The sequence below is a fragment of the Biomphalaria glabrata genome, chromosome 7 (genome assembly GCF_947242115.1).
Source record: "Biomphalaria glabrata chromosome 7, xgBioGlab47.1, whole genome shotgun sequence".
In the NCBI taxonomy this organism is placed as follows: Eukaryota; Metazoa; Mollusca; class Gastropoda; family Planorbidae; genus Biomphalaria; species Biomphalaria glabrata.
In genome coordinates this window covers 8,479,265-8,501,468 of record NC_074717.1, presented here as the reverse complement: position 1 = coordinate 8,501,468, position 22,204 = coordinate 8,479,265, and the positions used below count along the sequence as shown (strand labels likewise).

The 22,204-nt window shown below is 37.6% G+C and overlaps 2 protein-coding genes and 2 long non-coding RNA genes across 9 annotated transcripts in view; 3 read left to right on the top strand and 1 right to left on the bottom strand.

Annotated features, from left to right (window-relative positions):
• The window catches only part of LOC106070330 (membrane-bound transcription factor site-1 protease-like), a 90,411-nt gene that overhangs the window by 54,567 nt on the left and 13,640 nt on the right, over positions 1 to 22,204 (bottom strand). For all 4 annotated transcript variants that reach the window (XM_056034799.1, XM_056034797.1, XM_056034798.1 and 1 more), the window contains exons 13-17: positions 22,071 to 22,147; positions 20,916 to 20,990; positions 19,667 to 19,831; positions 18,381 to 18,477; positions 17,549 to 17,596 (exon numbers count right to left, since the gene is read on the bottom strand). In XM_056034799.1, coding sequence (XP_055890774.1) covers positions 17,549 to 17,596; positions 18,381 to 18,477; positions 19,667 to 19,831; positions 20,916 to 20,990; positions 22,071 to 22,147 — 462 coding nt within the window. The remainder of the gene's footprint in view (positions 1 to 17,548; positions 17,597 to 18,380; positions 18,478 to 19,666; positions 19,832 to 20,915; positions 20,991 to 22,070; positions 22,148 to 22,204) is intronic.
• On the top strand, positions 6,493 to 15,352 carry LOC106070374 (uncharacterized). Of its 2 annotated transcripts, XM_056034801.1 has the most exons (4): positions 6,494 to 6,609; positions 7,864 to 8,157; positions 10,183 to 10,401; positions 13,705 to 15,352. In XM_056034801.1, exons 2-4 carry the CDS (start codon positions 7,915 to 7,917, stop codon positions 14,416 to 14,418), a joined length of 1,176 nt encoding a protein of 391 aa, XP_055890776.1. In that variant the 5' UTR covers positions 6,494 to 6,609; positions 7,864 to 7,914; the 3' UTR covers positions 14,419 to 15,352. The 2 variants fall into 2 exon arrangements, with proteins under 2 accessions (XP_055890777.1, XP_055890776.1); XM_056034802.1 differs by lacking the exon at positions 10,183 to 10,401 and having other exon boundaries at positions 6,493 to 6,609.
• LOC129927215 (uncharacterized) lies at positions 16,527 to 17,208 on the top strand. 2 transcript variants are annotated; one of them, XR_008778827.1, is made up of 3 exons: positions 16,527 to 16,596; positions 16,635 to 16,694; positions 16,776 to 17,208. It is a non-coding gene; the product is annotated as an uncharacterized LOC129927215 (long non-coding RNA). The 2 variants fall into 2 exon arrangements; XR_008778826.1 differs by having other exon boundaries at positions 16,573 to 16,694; positions 16,776 to 17,001; positions 17,121 to 17,199.
• LOC129927214 (uncharacterized) lies at positions 17,247 to 18,822 on the top strand. Its single transcript, XR_008778825.1, has 2 exons — positions 17,247 to 17,375; positions 17,500 to 18,822. It is a non-coding gene; the product is annotated as an uncharacterized LOC129927214 (long non-coding RNA).

The following is a 22,204-nucleotide window of genomic DNA, read 5'->3' as shown; positions in this document are numbered from 1 at the left end:
TCTGAAAATGGAACTTACTTTTTTTTATATTTATATTAAGAAACAGATAAATGCTGAACAGAGAAGTTGATCCAGCTGGATTAGAAGAGCTTGGTACGGATGTGAAATGAACATTTGGTAATAAAAGAAATACAGAGACATGAATTTATGCAGGCAACTTTTGTTAAAATCCTTTTAGAACACTAAAAGCAAGTTAAGTTTCAACCATCTAGGTGCCTAGGGTCAACAATAGTATAGGCACCATAGGCTAGACCAAAGTCAAGTTTCAACCATCTAGGTGCCTAGGGTCAACAATAGTATAAGCACCATAGGCTAGACCAAAGTCAAGTTTCAACCATCTAGGTGCCTAGGGTCAACAATAGTATAGGCACCATAGGCTAGACCAAAGTCAAGTTTCAACCATCTAGGTGCCTAGGGTCAACAATAGTATAAGCACCATAGGCTATACCAAAGTCAAGTTTCAACCATCTAGGTGCCTAGGGTCAACAATAGTATAGGCACCATAGGCTAGACCAAAGTCAAGTTTCAACCATCTAGGTGCCTAGGGTCAACAATAGTATAAGCACCATAGGCTAGACCAAAGTCAAGTTTCAACCATCTAGGTGCCTAGGGTCAACAATAGTATAAGCACCATAGGCTAGACCAAAGTCAAGTTTCAACCATCTAGGTGCCTAGGGTTAGCAATAGTATAAGCACCATAGGCTAGACCAAAGTCAAGTTTCAACCATCTAGGTGCCTAGGGTCAGCAATAGTATAAGCACCATAGGCTAGACCAAAATCAAGTTTCAACCATCTAGGTGCCTAGGGTCAACAATAGTATAAGCACCATAGGCTAGACCAAAGTCAAGTTTCAACCATCTAGGTGCCTAGGGTCAGCAATAGTATAAGCACCATAGGCTAGACCAAAGTCAAGTTTGTTTTCGATACATTTGAACTAAAAAAAACAAGGAACTCATAATTGAGGGAAATGTTTAAAGAATCAAGCAAAACATTAGGGTTTATTAAAAGAAATTTTTACAAATCAAACATACAATTAAAATGCTATTTAACTTTAGTTTGGCCAATATTAGAATATGCATCCTCTGTTTGGGATCCCTCAACTCAAGAAAAAATAAATAAACTAGAACAAATACAAAATAGAGCAGTGAGATTTATAACAAACGGATATTCCAGTTTGATGAGAGTAACACCTTTAGTAAAATCACTAAACTTAGAGACACTTCCGGAGAGAAGAATACAAAGTAAAGTCCCGCTATATCATATATAAAAAAAAAATAAACCATAACTTACAAATAGAAAACAAAACCTAATGAAATACTCAGAAAGACACAAAGAGGCACATTTCTTATTCAATATGCTAAAACAAATTCGTAGAGGTGCTCCTTCTTCCCTAGTGCCATTAGAGAATGGAATGGGTTGCCTAAAACAGCCAGGAAAACCAACGACTTAGCAGAGTTTAAGTCATTGATTAACATGCATGACTAGATTGACACATGAAATGCCTAGGACGTAATTGTCAACTATTTTGAAGTAACGTCTGTAATATATCAGATAAGAAACTTGTACATGAACAATGTGTAACAAAATACACATTGGATATTTACCAGCGCCATGGATGCCATGAGATTTTTTTAGTATTTTTGAAAACCTGAAGTGCATGGAGATCTCTAGGTTCATATCCCCATAGAGGCTTATACAACGAGAAACAGGCGAAACAATTGAAATAGAAACTATACAGCAAGGAAAACAATTCTAAATGTTCTCGTGTGATAGAAAAATGTATTTAATGGAACAGTTTATTATTACATCTAAACAGCAAACTCGATCGAGATTTACCGGTTCTAAATAAAACAAAGCTAATGTTTACCTTCCGAAAGAAATATATGCAGGAAGAAATTGAGCGCTCATAGATACAAAGGCAGGAGTTTTACTTCAAAACGAGTGCAAAACGGGTATTCCCCAAAAACCAAAAATATAAAGTCGCTCACTGTGACATCTCCACTGAGTTGATAAAAGGGTTATATTCACACAAACTTCCACTCTAGCAAAGAAGGTTATCTCTTTGTTTGTTAGAATGTTTGTTTTGACAGTATCTATTATTAGCTGGCATTATCTTCATGGATGGGTGGAAGGTAAAACTTGGGAAAAGATGGGTCGAAACTGGACGATTTTCCTAAACATTAGGCAGCGGTTACTCGACAAAATAGCGCGGATATATTGTCATGCAGTGCAGCAGTAGCCTGTGCTATGAAGTTGATAATACATTGTGTTCTATTATGTCTGCATATTTATAGTTTACGATAGCTGAAGTTATTACTACAAAATGGATGGAAAATAATGATAAATTAAAATTAAAAAAAAATACTGCCGCTATTTTGTCGCCGCAATTTTGTCGGCGCTACTTTTTCCGCGTTAGTTTATCGGGTCATGCTACTGAAAAAACTACAATGAGCTATGTACCCTATTAATGAATCTAAATTCAAAGAATGGATAAAAGTTATTTTGTAACAATAATAAGCTTGACATATATCTACAGCACACGGTATGTCGTGCTGTGAATAGTAGACGACATTATGAGCCAAAGCAGGCGGCGAAATAGTTGATCCTGACCCCATGCGGTTATAATAATCTCTAATTAGAATTCCCTAGGTTTCAGAAAGCTAATGGGTCTGAATCATATAAAAATGTCAGAGAGTGATTATATACACTTTATGACTTCATATGGCTTGATTCAACAAGTTCGTACTTCTGGTGAGGTACGGCGAGCTATATAGTTTCAATTAGCCGTCGACAATAGCTTCACCCTCTCTCACTCTCTCCTCCCTCCTGTCACTCCCTCTAAACCCTGCGCTAGTCAAACTACTGCCTGGTCGAGAGGTGTACACTTCGGACAGTCATCACTGTGGCTCAAACCCTGCCCGCTTCCATTCCATGCCGCCCGGCAGGAGACCTAGGTTACGTCGTACTATTCTTCATTCCCAAACAAATGCAACAGCAACTTACGTAGACGTTGACCCTTGGTCAAACTATGATCCACTCGCAATAAAAGCACAAAGGGAAGACTAAAAAAAGTACCGAGTGCCTAAAATCTGTACAGGGGAATCGTGACATGTGAAAACAATAAATCTGCTCCTTGTTTACACTTTTTAAGATTCAGCTTAAGTTTTTTTTTTTTAAGGCAACGAAATTCAGACAGAGAGAAAAAGAAGAGAAAGTAATCTGAAGAAATGTGGTGGAGATATAATGGCGGCTAAAGAAAAACAGATAAACAATGAAAGCTTAGGGGTTGATATTGAAATCAATAAACAATACGGGGACGCCATATTAAAGTTGCCATCACATGTCACGAAATTATTAGATGATCTATTAAAATACGGCATTGATCCACATTCTGTACACCGGACACACACACACACACACACACAACACACACACAAAAACCTCTTCAAGTAAATGTTGCAATTATCGGCTTCTATCTTTTAAAAGTAAAGCGTGATTAACGTCATTGACGCTTAGCGTATGAAAAGAAGAGACTATCAAACGACACATCTAGCAATGAATGACGCTGAGAGAGGTAGATGAAATACATATATACTATTTACAAGTCAACATAGCGATAAGCCTTGCCGTTAAAAAAAAAAAAAAAAAGATTTTATTAGTATCCGAGAACTGAGAACCATCGAGTCTCTGGTCTGGACACTCTGCGCTAGAACTGGAAGACTGAACGGCGACATCTCGAGTTGATTTCTAGACAGCAGCGCTGCTGGGGACAAACACTAAAGCATGCACGCGCACTCTCTGGTGCGTAGAAAGAGAGATTAACAAACAAAAAGTCGCACTCAATAAAAGACAATACGTTTTTTTTCAAGGGACAAAACAGTATCAGAACACATACAAACACATAAATAAAAATTCACACAAATACCCAGACACATCCATACGCATACTGCGATCACCACCAAGATTTTTTTTTTTCATGCAATGGATTTGAAAATCACAGTTAACAGACTGGAAATAAAAACAGCAAAAAGAAAGCGGGGCGAAACAAAGCCACAAGAAAAAAAAAAAAAAGGTAGCTTTACCAAACCAGAAGAAGCGGTCGGCGTAGAAAAAAAAAATATCAGCATTTAGCAAAATCAACCCTTAAAACATACAATGAGTTTATATTTTGTACATCAACGAAACAAAGAAGCATTTTAAAAGAACAGTCACAAACTAAATCATTAATTTAGACTCATTTAGACTCACACTTTAACCAAGTCACGTGGTGCAAATGCAGTCACTGTACTGAACGCGTTTTATTCACTCTAATACTTTCGTTTCCAATGCCATGATGTATACAACTAGGTGAAAACGCTCGTTTGAGTTGAAATGTTGATCATTTTGATAACTTCGTTTCGTTTAAAAATATCTTGACACTTTTTTTTTCCAAAAAGGTAAGTAAGTACAATGCAGAAACAAGTGAGGCATGACTATGTTAAAAGCAGGCCCTGTTTTCTAAACCAGGTTAAGATGCTTACAATATTCGCAGCACAAGACTAGCGCTTTCAAACCCACACACACACACGAGCTATCAGATTAAATTATTCACTGGTGCTTAGGGATTCATGCCTACGTCTATTATGTTTAAATGGCATACTATTTATTGGATTGCTTTTAATTAGCGCAACTTTCAAGCTTACACCATGGTCCAATCTCTTTTGTGGAACAGTGGGGGGGGGGGGGGAGGCATCTGGGAGGTTTTCCTGCCTTTAAGCGGTCAGTAAGCACAACTTTGCTGGAGTCGGGATTCAAAATCGAGCACCCTTGCTAGGTGCCAAGCGGTTTTTGGCTTCTCAGCCACACTTCCCACAAATAAAACTCAAATCTTGGTTCGCATACAATTACAGAGAAACATTTAATGCAAAGAAGTGTTTACCAAAATAAAGAACGTATCATAGTCTTCAAACCTAGAGACTGTAAAGAAGCTAACAATGTTTATCATTCGAAACTTGCGTTAGGTAATTATCCCGAGTCGAGCTCCAAGAAGGACGCTTCCTCCAACGGAAACGCTTTCAATGCCAGCTCGGGGGGTCATACATTCTAAATCCCAAAGAAAAAGCAACTCTAGAAAAAAACAACAACGTGCAGACGACAAATAGAACTTCAATCGTTCCCCCAGCAGACAAGAGCTCCATTGCGTCAGACGACTTATGTGGGTCTGCATACACACGGAAGACATCGCTCTCTTCCTTCTATAGATCAGATGATCTCTAAACTTGAAAAATAGAAACAGATGTTGGAGATTTTCAGCCTTGACGGAGAACCATAGATAGATAGCTTTTTTTTTTTTTTTTTTTTTTTTTTGGGGGGGGGGGGGGATATCCGGTGTATAGAATATATAGAAGTGTTTATTACTTTTTTTTTCTTTTTCAAGGTTTACAAACTTTTTTCCACACTTACTAGCACTTTTAATTCAAAATTCATAAGCATTTTTAAAATTAAATAGTTGGCAGCAGTGATCTTTCAATAGGGTGCCCTTGACAGTGTTAGTTTGTCGATTTATTTCTAACTCTCATCCAATCTTCCACTTGTTCTCCCTCCTGTTGCATTCTCTTCGCTTCACGTGTTACTGTATTTCGTGGCTCTAGGAACCTAAACCGAATCTGACATGCGAACAAAGAGGAGACTACTCTCTTTAAATTTCTATCGTTAAACTCTACGACAGGGGTTCTCAACCTATGAGTTGTGACCCCCTTGGGGGTCGATTGACGATTTGCCAGGGGTCGCCAAAGACCATCGAAAAAATGAATGGTAATTCTGCAGACTGTAATCTTGTATCTTGGGTTTTCTCTCCGATTTGGGTTTTTGTTTGTTTTATTTTTGAAGCTAAATATTATAATATGCTAGATCTGGTATCATCTAGTCCTAATAAGTCTATTAGATTTAATTAGACTCATAATCTAACTGATAGAACTAGACTAATTACTATATTAATATGACAAGGTTCTTAAAGGCAATAAAGGTCAATTAATTTTTGGTAATAACTTGTGCTGATATTTATTGTAGGCCTAGTTAAATTTAGATTCTCTATATCATAATAATTCAGAATAGATATACATAGTCAATACTCATTTTCAATATAAACAATATTTAGATTTTAACAATTAGATCTAAAAAGAAGACAGAACAATAACTGAATAAGAAACGTATTGTATTGACACCAAGTCAAAATTAAAAGAAAAAATAGCATTGCTTTGAAAACACAGAAGTAATGTTAATTCTTGGTATTTTTTTTAAGACACTATCTTGGGATTTCTTTGGAACAAACAATAACTAAATAGTACAAAGATGGCTGCCCCTTGAACTCCTTCAGAATTACCAAATGAATTGTTTTTGTCTATTCTCCTATTGCTGTGTGTGTGTGTGGGTAGGGGTGGGGGGTCGCAGCAGAGTGGGAGATTGTAAAAAGGGGTCGCCGAGCTTAAAAGGTTGAGAACCGCTGCTCTACGACAATGCGTTTACTTTGGGAAAACCCGAAGAACAAAAGAGCTTGTGCGACAGGAAGAGAACATCAAAGATGTCTTCCTTCCTACACAGGACAGCAGCATTGACAGCAAGACTTGTTAGGTAAGTGGAACGCATAATGATGCCTAGATCTAGTTGGAAATTACTACGAATAGTGCCAACAAAAAATCAAACATAAAATTATACATTCTTTTTCATTATCAAGTAGGAGAGTGGGGAGATTAAATGGTAATTCTGCAGGAGTTCAAGGTGCAGACATCTTTGTTATTGTTTAGACTGTAATCTTGTATCTTGAGTTTTCTCTCCGATTTGGGTTTTTGTTTGTTTTTATTTTTGGAAGGTAAAAAATATGCTAGATCTAGCTATACCGGTATCATCTAGTCCTAATTATAGTAATAAGTCTATTAATTAGACTCATAATCTAACTGCTAGAACTAGACGAATTACTATATTAATATGACAAGGTTCTTAAAGGCAATAAAGGTCAATTATAATTTTTGGTAGTAAACTGTGCTGATATTTATTGTAGGCCTAGTTAAATTTAGATTCTCTATATCAGAATAATTCAGAATAGATATAGACAATATTTAACAATTAAAAAGAAGACAGAACAATAAGAAACGTATTGTATTGACACCAAGTCAAAATTAAAAGAAAAAAATAGCATTGCTTTGAAAACACAGAAATAATGTTAATTCTTGGTATTTTTTAAGACACTATCTTGGGATTTCTTTGGAACATAAACAATAACAAAATAGTAACAAAGATGGCTGCCCCTTGAAGTCCTGCAGAATTACCGATTAAATCAATAAGTAGATCTGTAATGAAATCGAAACCTCTTTTCCACTCTAATAACACTGTGTAGCTTTGTTCAAATCCCTAGACTCTCTTGAGCAAAGTTCTAATAAAATACCCAGAAAGACACAAAGATAAAGGCACATTCATCGTTCCATATGCTAGGACAAATTTGTACAAACACTCCTTCTTCCCTAGTGCTATCAGAGCATGGAATGGGTTGCATGAGCCAACCAGGAAATCCAATCACTTGGCAGAATTTAGGTCATCGGCAAACATTCATGACTAGATGCGTAGGACGTAATCATCGTCTTTTTAGAGTAACGTCTGTATTTTATAAGATTAGACTAAGACTCAGCTGAAACGTGACCATTCATTATAGTGGGCCTACGACGTCATAATAAGTGGGCACTGTAGACCAATAGTTCATTATAATTTAAAAAAAACGTCTTCGTTGAACAGATAAAGGGATCTAATAATGTAGCTTTACAATCAGCATCCATCATACAATCAGCATCCATCATTTGAAATAACTTCGCGTCCCCTTTCCAACCGTTTCAGAGATGTAATACACTATCGTTCATTCGGTGTCGGCATGGCGCAAACACTGGCATGCACCGGCCCCATCGTGACCAAGCCAAAATGAATGCAACTGGGCAAATGCCGGCCATGAACGAAACAGACTCTGCGCCGACGGAGCTTTTACCGACATCAACGACCTCGCCACCCCTCTTCGACCAGGGGGGCGAAGAGTCCAACCCGAGGTACTGGAACGGCATTCTGGTGCTGGTGTTCATGCTGGCCAACGTAGTGGGCAATGGTCTGGTCATCAGCGTCTATTTCTTCTCCATCAAGGTAAGCAGAGTCCGCCCCAACCCCCAACCACATTATTGAGCCGCGATCTGTGTAAATAAAACAGCTTGAAATTTTTTTATTTTTTTTAAAGTTCAAAAGAGAAAGCGGAAGTTGTTTTCCCCTCTAAGGAGCACCATTTGCAATGCAAGATGCTGCTGTATACAGAGATTTTTATCAAGGTTTTTTTTAAATAAACATCTTAATCTTAATTAGAACAATTCAATAATGGTTTAAGAATGTTTGTTGTGAGAGGTTGCTGCTGGCAGTAGATAAACCAAGCGTCGTGTAAAAGTGCACTGTCAGACTAATCGAGATTGATGCACGGGTTAATCATCTTCCACAAACTGACATCTTTAGGGAAAGTGCATTGGCTGGATTAGAAGAGGCAGTTACGCACACGATTGCTATATGCATTAGGGTGATTCCCGGTGTAGCTTGTACCAATGTTCTACTGACTGAGCTCATTGAAGTGATAAAAAAAAGCTTGCATAGTTTAAGTCTTGGTCGGTGCTCTAACAAAAAGGGAAATAACAATACATGCACCCGTTAAATCAAAATACATGTCTGTGGCACTTGGATACGACGGTGGAAAATACAACTGTCAATCTGTACAAGAACAACCTTCGGCTTGAATTTCTGTTACGTGTTAATAATCCCATTGTTAAACGATTTTACTTTTGTTATTGAAAAAAAAAGAGTTGTACCCAACAAAAAGTTGTGAATACCTTCTTATTTTTAAAAATGCTTTTTTACAAAGTTTGGAGCCTAAAGTTGATAATTCAGAATTATGAACTAAATGTAAAGTTGGTTATTAAGAACTGTGAACTAAACTAAAATTGATCTTTAAGAACTGTGAACTTAAGTTCAACATTGAGTATCATGAAGTGACTCTTAAGTCTCTTATTGAAAACCATGAACTTTATACATCTATGGGTGACTGTTGAGTACCTTTGAACTATAACTCGTTGTTGTATGACAGTCAACTGAGCAGTACGTGTAGATATTCCAGCATTGACACAACTAGCTTCTAACCAATTGTTTGCAAGGCCTTGCGCTCCAGAGTCCACCCAACTCTATTGGGTGCCTAACCTTAGTTGCGGAAAGTAAAGGCGGTTGGTCGTAGTGCTGGCCACATAACAGCCTGCTCGTTAACCGTTGGCCAAAGAAAGAGATGACCTTTACATCTTCTACACCACCGATCGCGAGGTCTAAAAGAGAGTAGTTTTATTTTTATTTTTAAATTTACTTGTGATATCTAGGTTTAAACCCAGCATCACCTAGATGTTGCAAATAATGGAGCAGCTAAATCTGTAAAGCGCAGTGCTCACCACAGATCATTATTGCAAGAACATAATAATAATAAGGCTTGTCTTCGAGTCCTAAGATTAATGAGGAGTGCAGTATTTTCCGTTGCTACGCAGCCCAGGCTGTGACCTACATATATTGCCATAGTAAGGGCAAGCATAACCGTTGTCCGCAGGGTGGTCGATAATGATTTTCATTTCGCCGTCTATGTCTGACCTCGGCAGCGGATTTTCTTTTGGTCTTCAACGTGTATCCCGCGGCCTTTGTAAGTGACCTCCAGCTGTCTCGTTGTCTCGTTCTGAATCCGCGTGCAAACAGGTGCACTCTTCTATGTCAGCTAAGGCAAGTTGGCACCTAAGCAGGTCTTTAAAGCCTTTCCGTGGGGCACCTCTGTTACGTTGACCACCTTTTGGCTCACCAAAAAAAAAAAAAAACCTGCCTTTGGCATACGTTCGTCTCCCATACGGGATAACCAAGAACATAACCAAATACAAATTAATTGCAGAAGCTATTTTTTCCCATAGGTTTCAATATTCATTATATCATTGTAATAGAGAAATTTGATACAAGACTTTTAATTTCCATAGCCTAGGGCTGCCTAGTTCGAATCTTCCAATCATAGATGTGTTGCTATCACGTATACTACCCATTACACAATCATGTAAAAAAAAAAAACAACAACGAATGAATAATGATTGCATTTTGGGTATCGAACGACAGAAAAACCTATTCTCCTTCTATGTGGTGGTGTTGGCGGTGCTGAACCTGGTGACTGCCTTTACCACAATGTTGTTTGACGTGATCGTCAAGACCACAGTGCTGGACGCTGAGGACATCGTGATGGTGTCCATGTGCAAGTTCTCTCACTTCCAAGTCTACACCAATCACATGCTCTGTGGCTTCATTCTCACACTCATAGCCCACCAGCGATACAAAAAGGTCAGTATTGTCCACCCCCCATGTACGCTAACAAATGGTCAGTATTGTCCACCCCCCATGTACGCTAACAAATGGTCAGTATTGTCCACCCCCCATGTACGCTAACAAATGGTCAGTATTGTCCATCCCCCATGTACGCTAACAAATGGTCAGTATTGTCCACCCCCCATGTACGCAAACAAAAGGTCAGTATTGTCCACCCCCATGTACGCAAACAAAAGGTCAGTATTGTCCACTCCCCATGTACGCAAACAAAAGGTCAGTATTGTCCACCCTCCAAGTATGCAAACAAAAGGTCAGTATTGTCCACCCTCATGTACGCAAACAAAAGGTCAGTATTGTCCACCCTCATGTAAGCTAACAAAAGGTCAGTATTGCCTACCCCCCATGTACGCAAACAATAGGTCAGTATTGTCCACTCCCCATGTACGCAAACAAAAGGTCAGTATTGTCCACTCCCCATGTACGCAAACAAAAGGTCAGTATTGTCCACCCCCCATGTACGCAAACAAAAGGTCAGTATTGTCCACCCTCATGTACGCTAACAAAATGTCAGTATTGTCCACGCTAATTCTTAGCCTGTCCAGATCCACCTATGGATGTTTCCACCGGATGGCCACGCTGAGGCGGCGGGTAGCCTACTTCAGTCTAGAGCTTCTCAAATGTTGTAGCCTACTTCAGTCTAGATCTTCTCCAATGTTGTAGCCTACTTCAGTCTAGATCTTCTCCAATGTTGTAGCCTACTTCAGTCTAGATCTTCTCCAATGTTGTAGCCTACTCCAGTCTAGATCTTCTCCAATGTTGTAGCCTACTTCAGTCTAGATCTTCTCCAATGTTGTAGCCTACTTCAGTCTAGATCTTCTCCAATGTTGTAGCCTACTTCAGTCTAGAGCTTCTCCAATGATGTTAATTCACAGCTTTAAGTAGATCTTGATACTCACGTTGCAACATTTTTTTTAAATCAACGTTGATTGCGCTCACAATTTTGTACAGAACAATAGGATCGAAAGTTGATAATTTTCCCCTAAGTGTGTTCCAGGAATTCTTTTACCTTTTAGGAACAGAGAGTATTTTGTGTAATCATCTTTGGTGCATCAAAATATCTGTATCTCATTGCAGTTAGAGTATCATTTCTTTATGACCACCTTGTAGGGTACAATTATTTGAGTGTCCTATAAACTATGTTCTACCTATTGGATTCAAGAAGCGCCCATCTTGATATGCTGTGAGTAAAAATATATGCACATTTTATGCAAAGTCATAGAAATCTGCAAACTTCTTGAAAACAGCTGACGGAATTATTTAAGACCAAGTATAAAGTATATGTTGTGGTTAGCACGGGGAACATAGTGCTCTAGCGGCCGCTTTTGATGAAGCAATGCCTGGGGGCTGTATTACTATCCAGTCTTATAGCCTTGGCCTCGCAGTTTGGGTAGCAGTTTGGGGTATCTCGTTCGGGCTTTTGCTTTTCTGTCAAATATATCAATATTCCTATCAATTGTAAATGAAGATTCTATATTAATTTGATGTTGTTGCACTATGATCCAAGTTTCAACCAATTACCGTTGGTCAATCTCTAACGATCCTAATGCAACTGAATATGAGAAAATGTATATCTATCGTATACAACAGATGTTGCAATGTATTTTGAGGTACTACTTGAATTAAAGAAACAGATTGAGATTTGCGAAAGTTGAATAATTTGCAACTGTATTCGTGTCAATCGGGTAAAAATTTCTCTTGTTCGAGATACCTAACGCAATAGTAATGTTTTTCTATTATTGATTCTTATGTTGTGAGAAAAAAAAAGAAATAATTGTGCAAAATTTCAGCTTGATCAGAGATTGGTGTCGGAGAAATAACGTGTACAAACTTTTTTACCGGACAGACAGAGTGAGTTTATATAATCTTTGTAAAAATGGTGCCAGCTGGCAACAATTGACACCGCCAAAGCTCGGTTAGGGCTAGCCACCATTAAAATAAACCTGATAAAATTAAGCAAATCTTTACATAAAAGCAGTCTAGGCTGCTGGTACACAAACCTAGACGTCTCAAGTACAGTTTAAAGTTTTGAAGTTATCGTTTGGTGTAAGGATATTTTGGGAAGGCTTTTAAGATTATATTTTTTTAATCGCCTTTACGAAAGTGCAATTTTGTTTGGTGTCATCCTGGGCCCCAACTGGTCATGGGTCATGGGCCCAAACGCAATAAATCCCTTTGCGCCATGGTTGGTGCGTCACAGACTGTGGGCCCCTAAGTGTCGTGGGCCCGGGTTCATTGAACCCCTTCGCGCCATGGATGCTACGCCACTGGAACTAACTGCATATTTACAGCCATATCTCTCAATGCTGTAACATTTATTTATCTTTTCCAATAATAAATAAAATAAATAAATTACCACTAATTAAATAATGAATTGGTCATTTTTGGACAGATCCATGTTTTGTCAGGGGAAAAATTGTGCAAAGTTTCAAGTTAATGTGTACACAATGTGTACCAAACAGACAGACAGACGAAGTGGGTTAATGAAAGCTTTGTACAAAAATGTCGTGTGCGTCCACACTAATTAGTGCCACCAAATGGTCACTATTGTTGCAGCAAATTTATGCGAGAAAAAAATCCGCTGCCGAGGACAGACGTAGACGGCGAAAAAAAATCTCTTAATCGACCACCGCGGACAATGGTTATGCCTGCGATAATTGTGGCAAAATATGTAGGTCGCATCTGGGGCTGCGTAGCCACTGTAAATACTGCATTCCACATTAATCGGACTAGAAGTCCAGCCTTATTATTATTATGCTAGAAAAGGTCGGTGCTGTCCACGCAGATTCACGCCACAAAAAGGTCAAAATTGTCTACGGACGGTAACGCTTAAGAAAGGAGAGTAGTATTAGTACTGTCCAAGCAAATAAATGATACAAAAGGTCAATATTGACCACGCTAATTTACATACCAAAAACGTTGGGATTGTCCACGCTAATTTACATACCAAAAAGGTCAATATTGACCACGCTAATTTACATACCAAAAACGTTGGGATTGTCCACGCTAATTTACATACCAAAAAGGTCGGTATTGTCCACGCTGATTTACATACCAAAAAGCTCGGTATTGTCCAAGCTAATTTATGCTACAAAAAGGGTCAGTATGGTCCAAGCATAATAAGATCCTCGTGAAAAAAAGCGTGTATTGAAGAAATATTATTGATGAAAGAAAAGGTGTCTACACATTCTAGGCACTATTTTTTTTTTTTAATTATCCCCATGCAACATTGAACAACATTATTTATTTTGTTTTACCCAGGTTTGCCAACCCCACGAGGCAAGCATAAAAATTAATAAGGCAGCCTGTCTTCTACTATGTGCGGGTGCCCTGTTTGCTTTCATCTGCCTGCCCTCCCTGGTGGTGCACTCCACCCAACGGATACAGCTTAAGTACGGAGACCAAGTGGTCAGGGTGGTCATATGCAGGATCGCCAAGAAATATGACCACAGCGCCATTCAAGCCGTTTTGTCCAGTCTGCTGACTATAGCCTTTGTGGTTGTCCTGCTCGTCACGGTGACCTATTACGTCCACATAACGAGAGCACTCCGAAACATAGACCTGCCCTTCGGCGAGCGTGTTGCCACCCCGGTCAAAAGCGACAGTAGCCCTCAGAGAAAAGAAGACTTGCCCGAACAGCCTCCGGGCCCGGTCCAGGAGTGGAAGGTACCGGCCAGCGAGTCCAGCTACAGCATATCCCAGCACACCTTCAGGATATTCGTGGTGGTCACCATTGTCTTCACCATCAGTTACGTGCCACACCTGGCCGTGCTGGCCTTGCTCAACATTTACCACATGGACACTGAGGTAATGACCAGCATGAAGAGGTTCTTCCTGGAGCTGGCCTACAATTCCCCTTACATCAGCACCGTGTCCAACCCAGTCATCTACGGGTTCGCGCGGGAGGAGTTCCGGCAACAGTGCTTGCAACTGATCACACTCCAAAAATACAGAGCGAGAAGATCCTACTTTTAGACTGAGAAGATCCTACTTTTAGACCAAGAAGATCCTACTTTTAGACCTAGAAGATCCTACTTTTAGACCAAGAAGATCCTACTTTTAGACCAAGAAGATCCTACTTTTAGACCGAGAAGATCCTACTTTTAGACCTAGAAGATCCTACTTTTAGACCGAGAAGATCCTACTTTTAGACCAAGAAGATCCTACTTTAGACCAAGAAGATCCTACTTTTAGACCGAGAAGATCCTACTTTTAGACCGAGAAGATCCTATTTTTAGACCAAGAAGATCCTATTTTTAGACCAAGAAGATCTTACTTTTAGACCAAGAAGATCCTATTTTTAGACCTAGAAGATCCTACTTTTAGACCAAGAAGATCCTACTTTTAGACCAAGAAGATCCTATTTTTAGACCAAGAAGATCCTACTTTTAGACCAAGAAAATCCTACTTTTAGACCGAGAAGATCCTACTTTTAGACCAAGAAGATCCTACTTTTAGACCAAGAAGATCCTACTTTTAGACCAAGAAGATCCTACTTTTAGACCAAGAAGATCCTACTTTTAGACCGAGACAAAGGGCCAAGTTTTAACGTGGCACACAGACAGGTTTTGATTGGGCAACGATGCACATACCTGTTCCGATAACATTTTTTCGACAAGCTCAATCCACTTATATGTGTTCACGTGTGCTACCCAAATGATTGTGAGAGCCACTGCAAGTGATCGTGAGAGCCACTGCTAGTGATCGTGAGAGCCACTGCAGAATGTAACAGCTAAATCAGTATTGGACATGACTAGTTTTTTGACCAAAGATTTCTACACCCTTTTTTTTTCTTTGAACATCAGCTAAATCGGATGTGTAAGGCACACCACAATGTTTAAGTTTGACCAGTGGTCATTGACCACTATATGCTACAGACAGCAAAACTATTAAATTACTTGAAAGATTATGATTCTGTGTTCCATTCTACTAATTTGAATTCAGGACACCAAAAGTGAATTGGTTCAGTTCACTGTTAATTATGTGGAAAGAAAACTTGTTTTTTTAGAACACCATTACCAGAGACTTTGATGTTACATGTATTCTGCTAAGGAAGGAGCTGGTTAAGTGGTAAAGCACATGGGCTCTAAACTAAGAGACTCAAGATCAAATCCCAGTGTAGGCCAAGGTTGAAGGGAGTCTCCCCTCGTCTCTATCCCCCAGGTTGTCAGGACATGGTTGGTTATTGAACAGGCGACACTCATTTATAGGTAGGCCTCAGAAGAAAAAAAAAGATAGATGAAAGACCTATTCCACGGTCCGATGTGGTTCTCTTTCATGACAAAGTTTTACTGATGTTTGGCAATCAATATAAGACTGAAACAAATCTATAGTTTCTTGAGTAGAGAGACTAGGGCAGGGGTTCTCAACCAGTGGGTCGCAACCCCTTTGGGGGGTCGATTGACAATTTGCCAGGGGTCGCCTCAGACCATCGAAAATATGGATTGTTATTGTCTACCCTACAATTCTGTATTTGTGTATGGGGGGGGGGGGGGAAGGGTCGCTGCAGAGTGGGGGATTGTAAAAAGGGGTCGCCGAGCTTAAAAGTTTGAAAACCGCTGGACTAGGGGAAGACAATAACTGAAGTAGCACTAAAAAAAAACAACATAACACATAACATAGAGGAACCAAAACGTCAGTGCTTGGGAATACTCTCGCCCCAATGTCAACCTCCAGGGTTCAAAACAACAGGAACAGTATTGAAAGGATAATACTGACACAAAATGTTATTAGTTGCTCCTAGTCTTGTGGAGCCACTAATATTTTGTGTTAGGATCCAAAGACAGATGATGCACTTTGCATAAAGTCAACTACAATAGGCACATTAAAGATATAGGTAGACAAGAGTTTTCTATACAACAGGTAGATTAAAGATATAGGTTGACAAGATTATACTATACAACAGGTAGATTAAAGATATAGGTAGACAAGATTATACTATACAACAGGTAAAGATATAGGTAGACAAGATTATACTATACAACAGGTAGATTAAAGATATAGGTAGACAAGATTATACTATACAACAGGTAGATTAAAGATATAGGTAGACTAGATTATACTATACAACAGGTAAAGATATAGGTAGACAAGATTATACTATACAACAGGTAGATTAAAGATATAGGTAGACTAGATTATACTATACAACAGGTAAAGATATAGGTAGACAAGATTATACTATACAACAGGTAGATTAAAGATATAGGTAGACAAGATTATACTATACAACAGGTAGATTTAAGATATAGGTAGACAAGAGTTTTCTATACAACAGGTAGATTTAAGATATAGGTAGACAAGATTACACTATACAACAGGTAAAGATATAGGTAGACTAGATTATACTATACAACAGGTAGATCAAAGATATAAGTAGACAAGATTACACTATACAACAGGTAAAGATATAGGTAGACTAGTTTATACTATACAACAGGTAAAGATATAGGTAGACAAGATTATACTATACAACAGGTAGATCAAAGATATAAGTAGACAAGATTACACTATACAACAGGTAAAGATATAGGTAGACTAGATTATACTATACAACAGGTAGATCAAAGATATAAGTAGACAAGATTACACTATACAACAGGTAAAGATATAGGTAGACTAGTTTATACTATACAACAGGTAAAGATATAGGTAGACAAGATTATACTTTACAACAGGTAGATCAAAGATAAAGGTAGACAAGATTATACTATACAACAGGTAGATTAAAGATAAAGGTAGACAAGATTATACTATACAACAGGTAAAGATATAGGTAAACAAGATTATACTAGATACAACAGGTAGATCAAAGATAAAGGTAGACAAGATTATACTATACAACAGGTAGATTAAAGATAAAGGTAGACAAGATTATACTATACAACAGGTAGATCAAAGATAAAGGTAGACAAGATTATACTATACAACAAGTAGATTAAAGATACAGATAGACAAGTTTATACTATTCAACAGGTAGATTAAAGATATAGGTAGACAAGATTATACTATACAACAAGTAGATTAAAGATATAGATAGACAAGTTTATACAACAGGTAGATTAAAGATATAGGTAGACAAGATTATACTATACAACTAGCCTACCTTGTCCAGAATTTTCCCAGTGACACCCATACCATTTAGAATCGTAACCTATTAGAAATAAAAAAATAACAATTTTAAGAAAACCATACACTTTAAATGTTGTGAAAAGCCAAATGACCTTATAATTGTACTAACTATTGAAAATGACTCTACCAAGTTATTATTATGCATGTGAACAAATACAATAATTTATTTTACCATAAAATTTAAAGAACATTATTGACAGTTTAAAGTTAGTATTTTATTAAGTGACTTTATAATTCCTCTGGTGAACAGTAATTCTAAAAATTTAATTTGATGATGGTCCACTGGCCAGTATCAACACATCTGATGATGGTAACACATCTGATGATGGTAAACTGGCCAGTACCAACAACTGTGATGATGGCCCACTGGCCAGTACCAACAAGTGTGATGATGGCCCACTGGCCAGTACCAACAAGTGTGATGATGGCCCACTGGCCAGTACCAACAAGTGTGACGAAGCCAGATTTGTTATTGAAGCATTGGACTGAGATTCTAGTGTTATAAAATAGTTTTTATTTCAATGAAGAATATCCTTAGTACTTCAAATGAAATATTTGTACCAGATAATTCTGTTCTAAGTTTTCTTACAATAAAGAGGAACAGACCCAATTTAATGTATAATAGCATAACATGTACAAAACTAAAAACTATCACGTTTACAAATTCCCCATTTCAGTTGCCCTTTCATGGGCCACTGTCCCAGGTTTTTACCAATTTAAAATGTCTCGACCCGCTGCATTAACCAAGGCAAAAAATTGATTCAACTAATTTAAAGTAAGTCCAAAATGAGTCAGAAATAACTTACATTGACAATGACAGGCATGCCACCGTAGTAGACAGGCTGAGTACAGTAGGGCCACATATAAGGGGATTCCATAAGGTCAATGTAGCTGGGACTTGCGCTGTGGGAGATACAGAGAAATACATACATCAGTACCCATAGGGCTAATACTGATGTGGCATAAACCATTAAAAAATCACCAGTCATCAATACTCTATACAAAAGTAACCAGGCGCTGTTAATGTGAAACGATCAATATAATCATAGAACATCTCAAAAAAAAAAAAAAAAGTTGCATAAACCATTAAAAAATCACCAGTCATCAATACTTTATACAAAAGTAACCAGGCGCTGTTAATGTGAAACGATCAATATAATCATAGAACATCAAAAAAAGTTGATGTAGAATAAGATGTTAAAGACTACATACAAATGCAATGACTAAAAGATTTCCTGGTGGACTGAGGCCATAAACGTTTATTTTTAAATTCTGCCTGAGTATAATGATGATGGTAATAGCAAAATAGAGACCACTAGGTAATAATAATCATCAGTCAAGAAAGAAATGATAACTTCCATAAAGGAAGACTTGTTTTGTCAATGAGATCATTGATTGATTTATAGACAAACTTTCTTGATAATATAAGGGTAGCTAAACAGCTACATTTTCCAAAGCTAGTTTTTTATTTTCAAGAAAAGAAAACTTTTGTGTGATTATAAAACATCTAGAGATAATAACAGCAGCAATAGCAATAGCAGCACAATGAAAACCTAAATCCAATCCAAGCAGACAGTCACTTCATCTGCATTAGAGGTGGCATACTATGTAGTTTACAGTTGGTTCTGCCAAGACATGTGATATACAAGCCTTTTCATTAATCATCTCACTGGAAGCCAACCATTTATATACATTACTCATAGAAATAGAACTATAAGTTTACTGTGGACACATACATTTGATGATGGAGTGGGTGTATAAGAGAGAAAGATAAAGTTACTCTATTACAGATTGCAAATTGGTTTTAAGAACATACATCAAACTAAAATATATGTCAAAAAAGTAAAGCATATACATTCTGAATCATTCAAGAAGTTCAAGACCAGAAGAAAGATGAAGAAATGATGTTCTATTTTTACTGCTTCATTTTAAACAGCAGCATAAAACGCCAGATGATAAATTGAGAAACTACTGATTTACTTTAAGAAGTGTTGAATGTGATGGTGGGGTTGGCTTGAATAAGAACATGCTAAAATAAAAAATGTTTATGTTTAATGCAAATACTTTATGGGTCATAATAAGTTTGACCTACCTGGCCTGAGGAGTGTAATTCTTCAGAGTCCTGAGAGCCAGGGCCAAGTCCAGTCGACCATACCCCTGTTCAAACATGTTCACGTCTGGCAGGCGCCGGGCAGTAGACATCAGGGCCTGCTTCATGCTGGCTGGGTTGATCATGTGTTTTTTGTCCAAGACAGCACTGCAGGCGAGACCAAAAAAAACAATGATAACAGATTTCTCTGTGGATTGAGTTGTCAACTGCTCTAGTAATATAGGTCAAGATTATTTTTTTAGGATCCACAAGTCCTCACAACAAAACAAGCAAAATATAAAAAAAAAAGATCCATTTTTTTGAACAAAAAAGCTTGTCTAAGGTGAAGAACTCTGCACTTATAACTAGACCTCTCAATAAGGTTGAAATTTTTTTTCTTTATTTGATAACAAATAAAAATAATATGTACAAACTTTTTTACAAGACAGACAGAGTTATACAAGACAGACAGAGTTAATATAAGCTTTGTAAAAAAAAAAAAATAGTTTTCCATTATACTAAACTGTGAAACTGTGAGATTTTACAAGATAAAGAATTTTATCAAACATTTTCAGGTGGACAAAACTGCAATTTAATTACTTAATGAAATAGAGATTTTTTTTTTTATAAATGTTCTATTCTTCAATTTTTTCTTTATTGTAGGAACACAACAGAATAGATACAAAAGTAGCAGATTTAAAAAGTAAAATGAACTGTTTGAGAAGCTTCTAGAAGTTGTTCTTCTTGTTTTGTGTTCTCACTATCAAGTTAGAGAGTTCAAATAACCAGTCTTAGATGTGAGACAACTGCACAGCAGTTTCTAGATCAGGGAGCTCCCTGTACAGTTTTTGTTTTCTATGGGGGTATTTAGGGAACAGTATCTTGTTTGACTTCTGGGTAAAGATTGCAGCTTTGGAGAATTTGATGGGCATTTTCTGGTGACACTCCACAAGGGCATGTTTTGCTAGTCGCTGATTTTCATTCTCTTGGTCATATCTTTTATAACTGCCGTGTCCATTTGGGATGTGAGAAGTTATATTGTGATAGTTTCAAGATAGCTTGTAATATTCCTCTTATTTTCTTGAAGTTTAGGTGAGAAGTGGTCCACATTTGGTTAATACTACTCTTTATTATTTTGTCATCTCTTCCGGATAAAGAAGAAATTTTGATTGCCGACACTGGACTGTATGTTAGCTTTTTTTATTCACTTCTATTGCTTTTTAAACAATTACAATGTTAAGATAATATTAACCTGATGAGTAGAGTGACTGCTCCTGCAACCACAGGGGAAGCAACACTTGTACCAGATAGAGACCGACAGCTGGTTCTGAAAGAATGGTATGTATTGTGTCATTATCTTTATAGCCTTGGCATTTAGTAATGTTTATAAAATATAAAGGTGACAACTGGACAAAGAAGTTCCATTTTTGTTTCTAATTTCTTACCCTATTAAATTATGTTAAATTTTATCACCAGAAAGAAAGAAATACATTTTTTTTTAAAAGAAAATGCTGAGATAGTTCAATCGTGAAAAGGAGAACAGATGCTAAGTGGGATGAGAGTAAGCCAAATACCTGCATAATTTCTTCTATCTCTCAGCAAAGTTAAGCAGAAATAATTCTAAGGTGTACCACAAACTACTGGAATAATTAACTAGTATACAACCATATGAATTACTCTAAGAATCAGCAAAGTGTTCGGCTAAATACTCAGAATGTGCAAAATGTTCCGTTATGGAAAAAGTTTTGGAAACTTTGGGATAGAGCAGAACTATCTTGAATAATTTGGAGGGGATGACATAATGGTAATAAAACAGCCAGCAAAATAGAAGAGTGCAGTAGCGTACCGAGGCTGCCAGGCTCCCTGGTCAACAAGGCCTATCAGGGTCCCTGAAATAGAGGTTGTGGAGAGGACACTCTCGGAGTCTCAAACATTCCAGGCCTGATAAAAACAGTGATGTTGAAAGTGGCCCTGTTATCCCCATACAATACACACACAAAATTAAAAAGTACAATGAGAGAGAGAGAGAACAAGTGAAGAGAAAAAAGTAATATAGAAAAAAAGAAAAACTAGCATACACACAAAATTCTTTTTTTTAGGGAGCCAAGGGTGTAGTCTATAGTTTAAAAATTTCAATATTAGAAATGTATTAGAAATGCTTTAAACAAATTTACAGCAGGCTTAAAGTGTTTTAAAAAAAAAACACTTAATCCAGTGTTTCCCAAACTTTTTCCTTAAATGAACACTTTATTCTTCTACAATTCCACATATATAGGCCTACAAGACTTTCAGAATCTCCCTTTCTGTTAACTAGCACATTCTTTGGACATGTCATCAATACAGGTCACTGGGTTACAATAACCTTTCGGGCCAAACAAAACAATAGACAGTTGCTATCACAACTTACTTGAGAGCTGAGCCACGAACAGCCGATCCATATGTGACAATGTCTGGCTTAACTCTGCCATAGCCAGCGGGTAGTTCCTGAAATATACAAGAAAAGTTGTTCTTTTTAAATTCATAAAATGTTAAGTTTTTAGT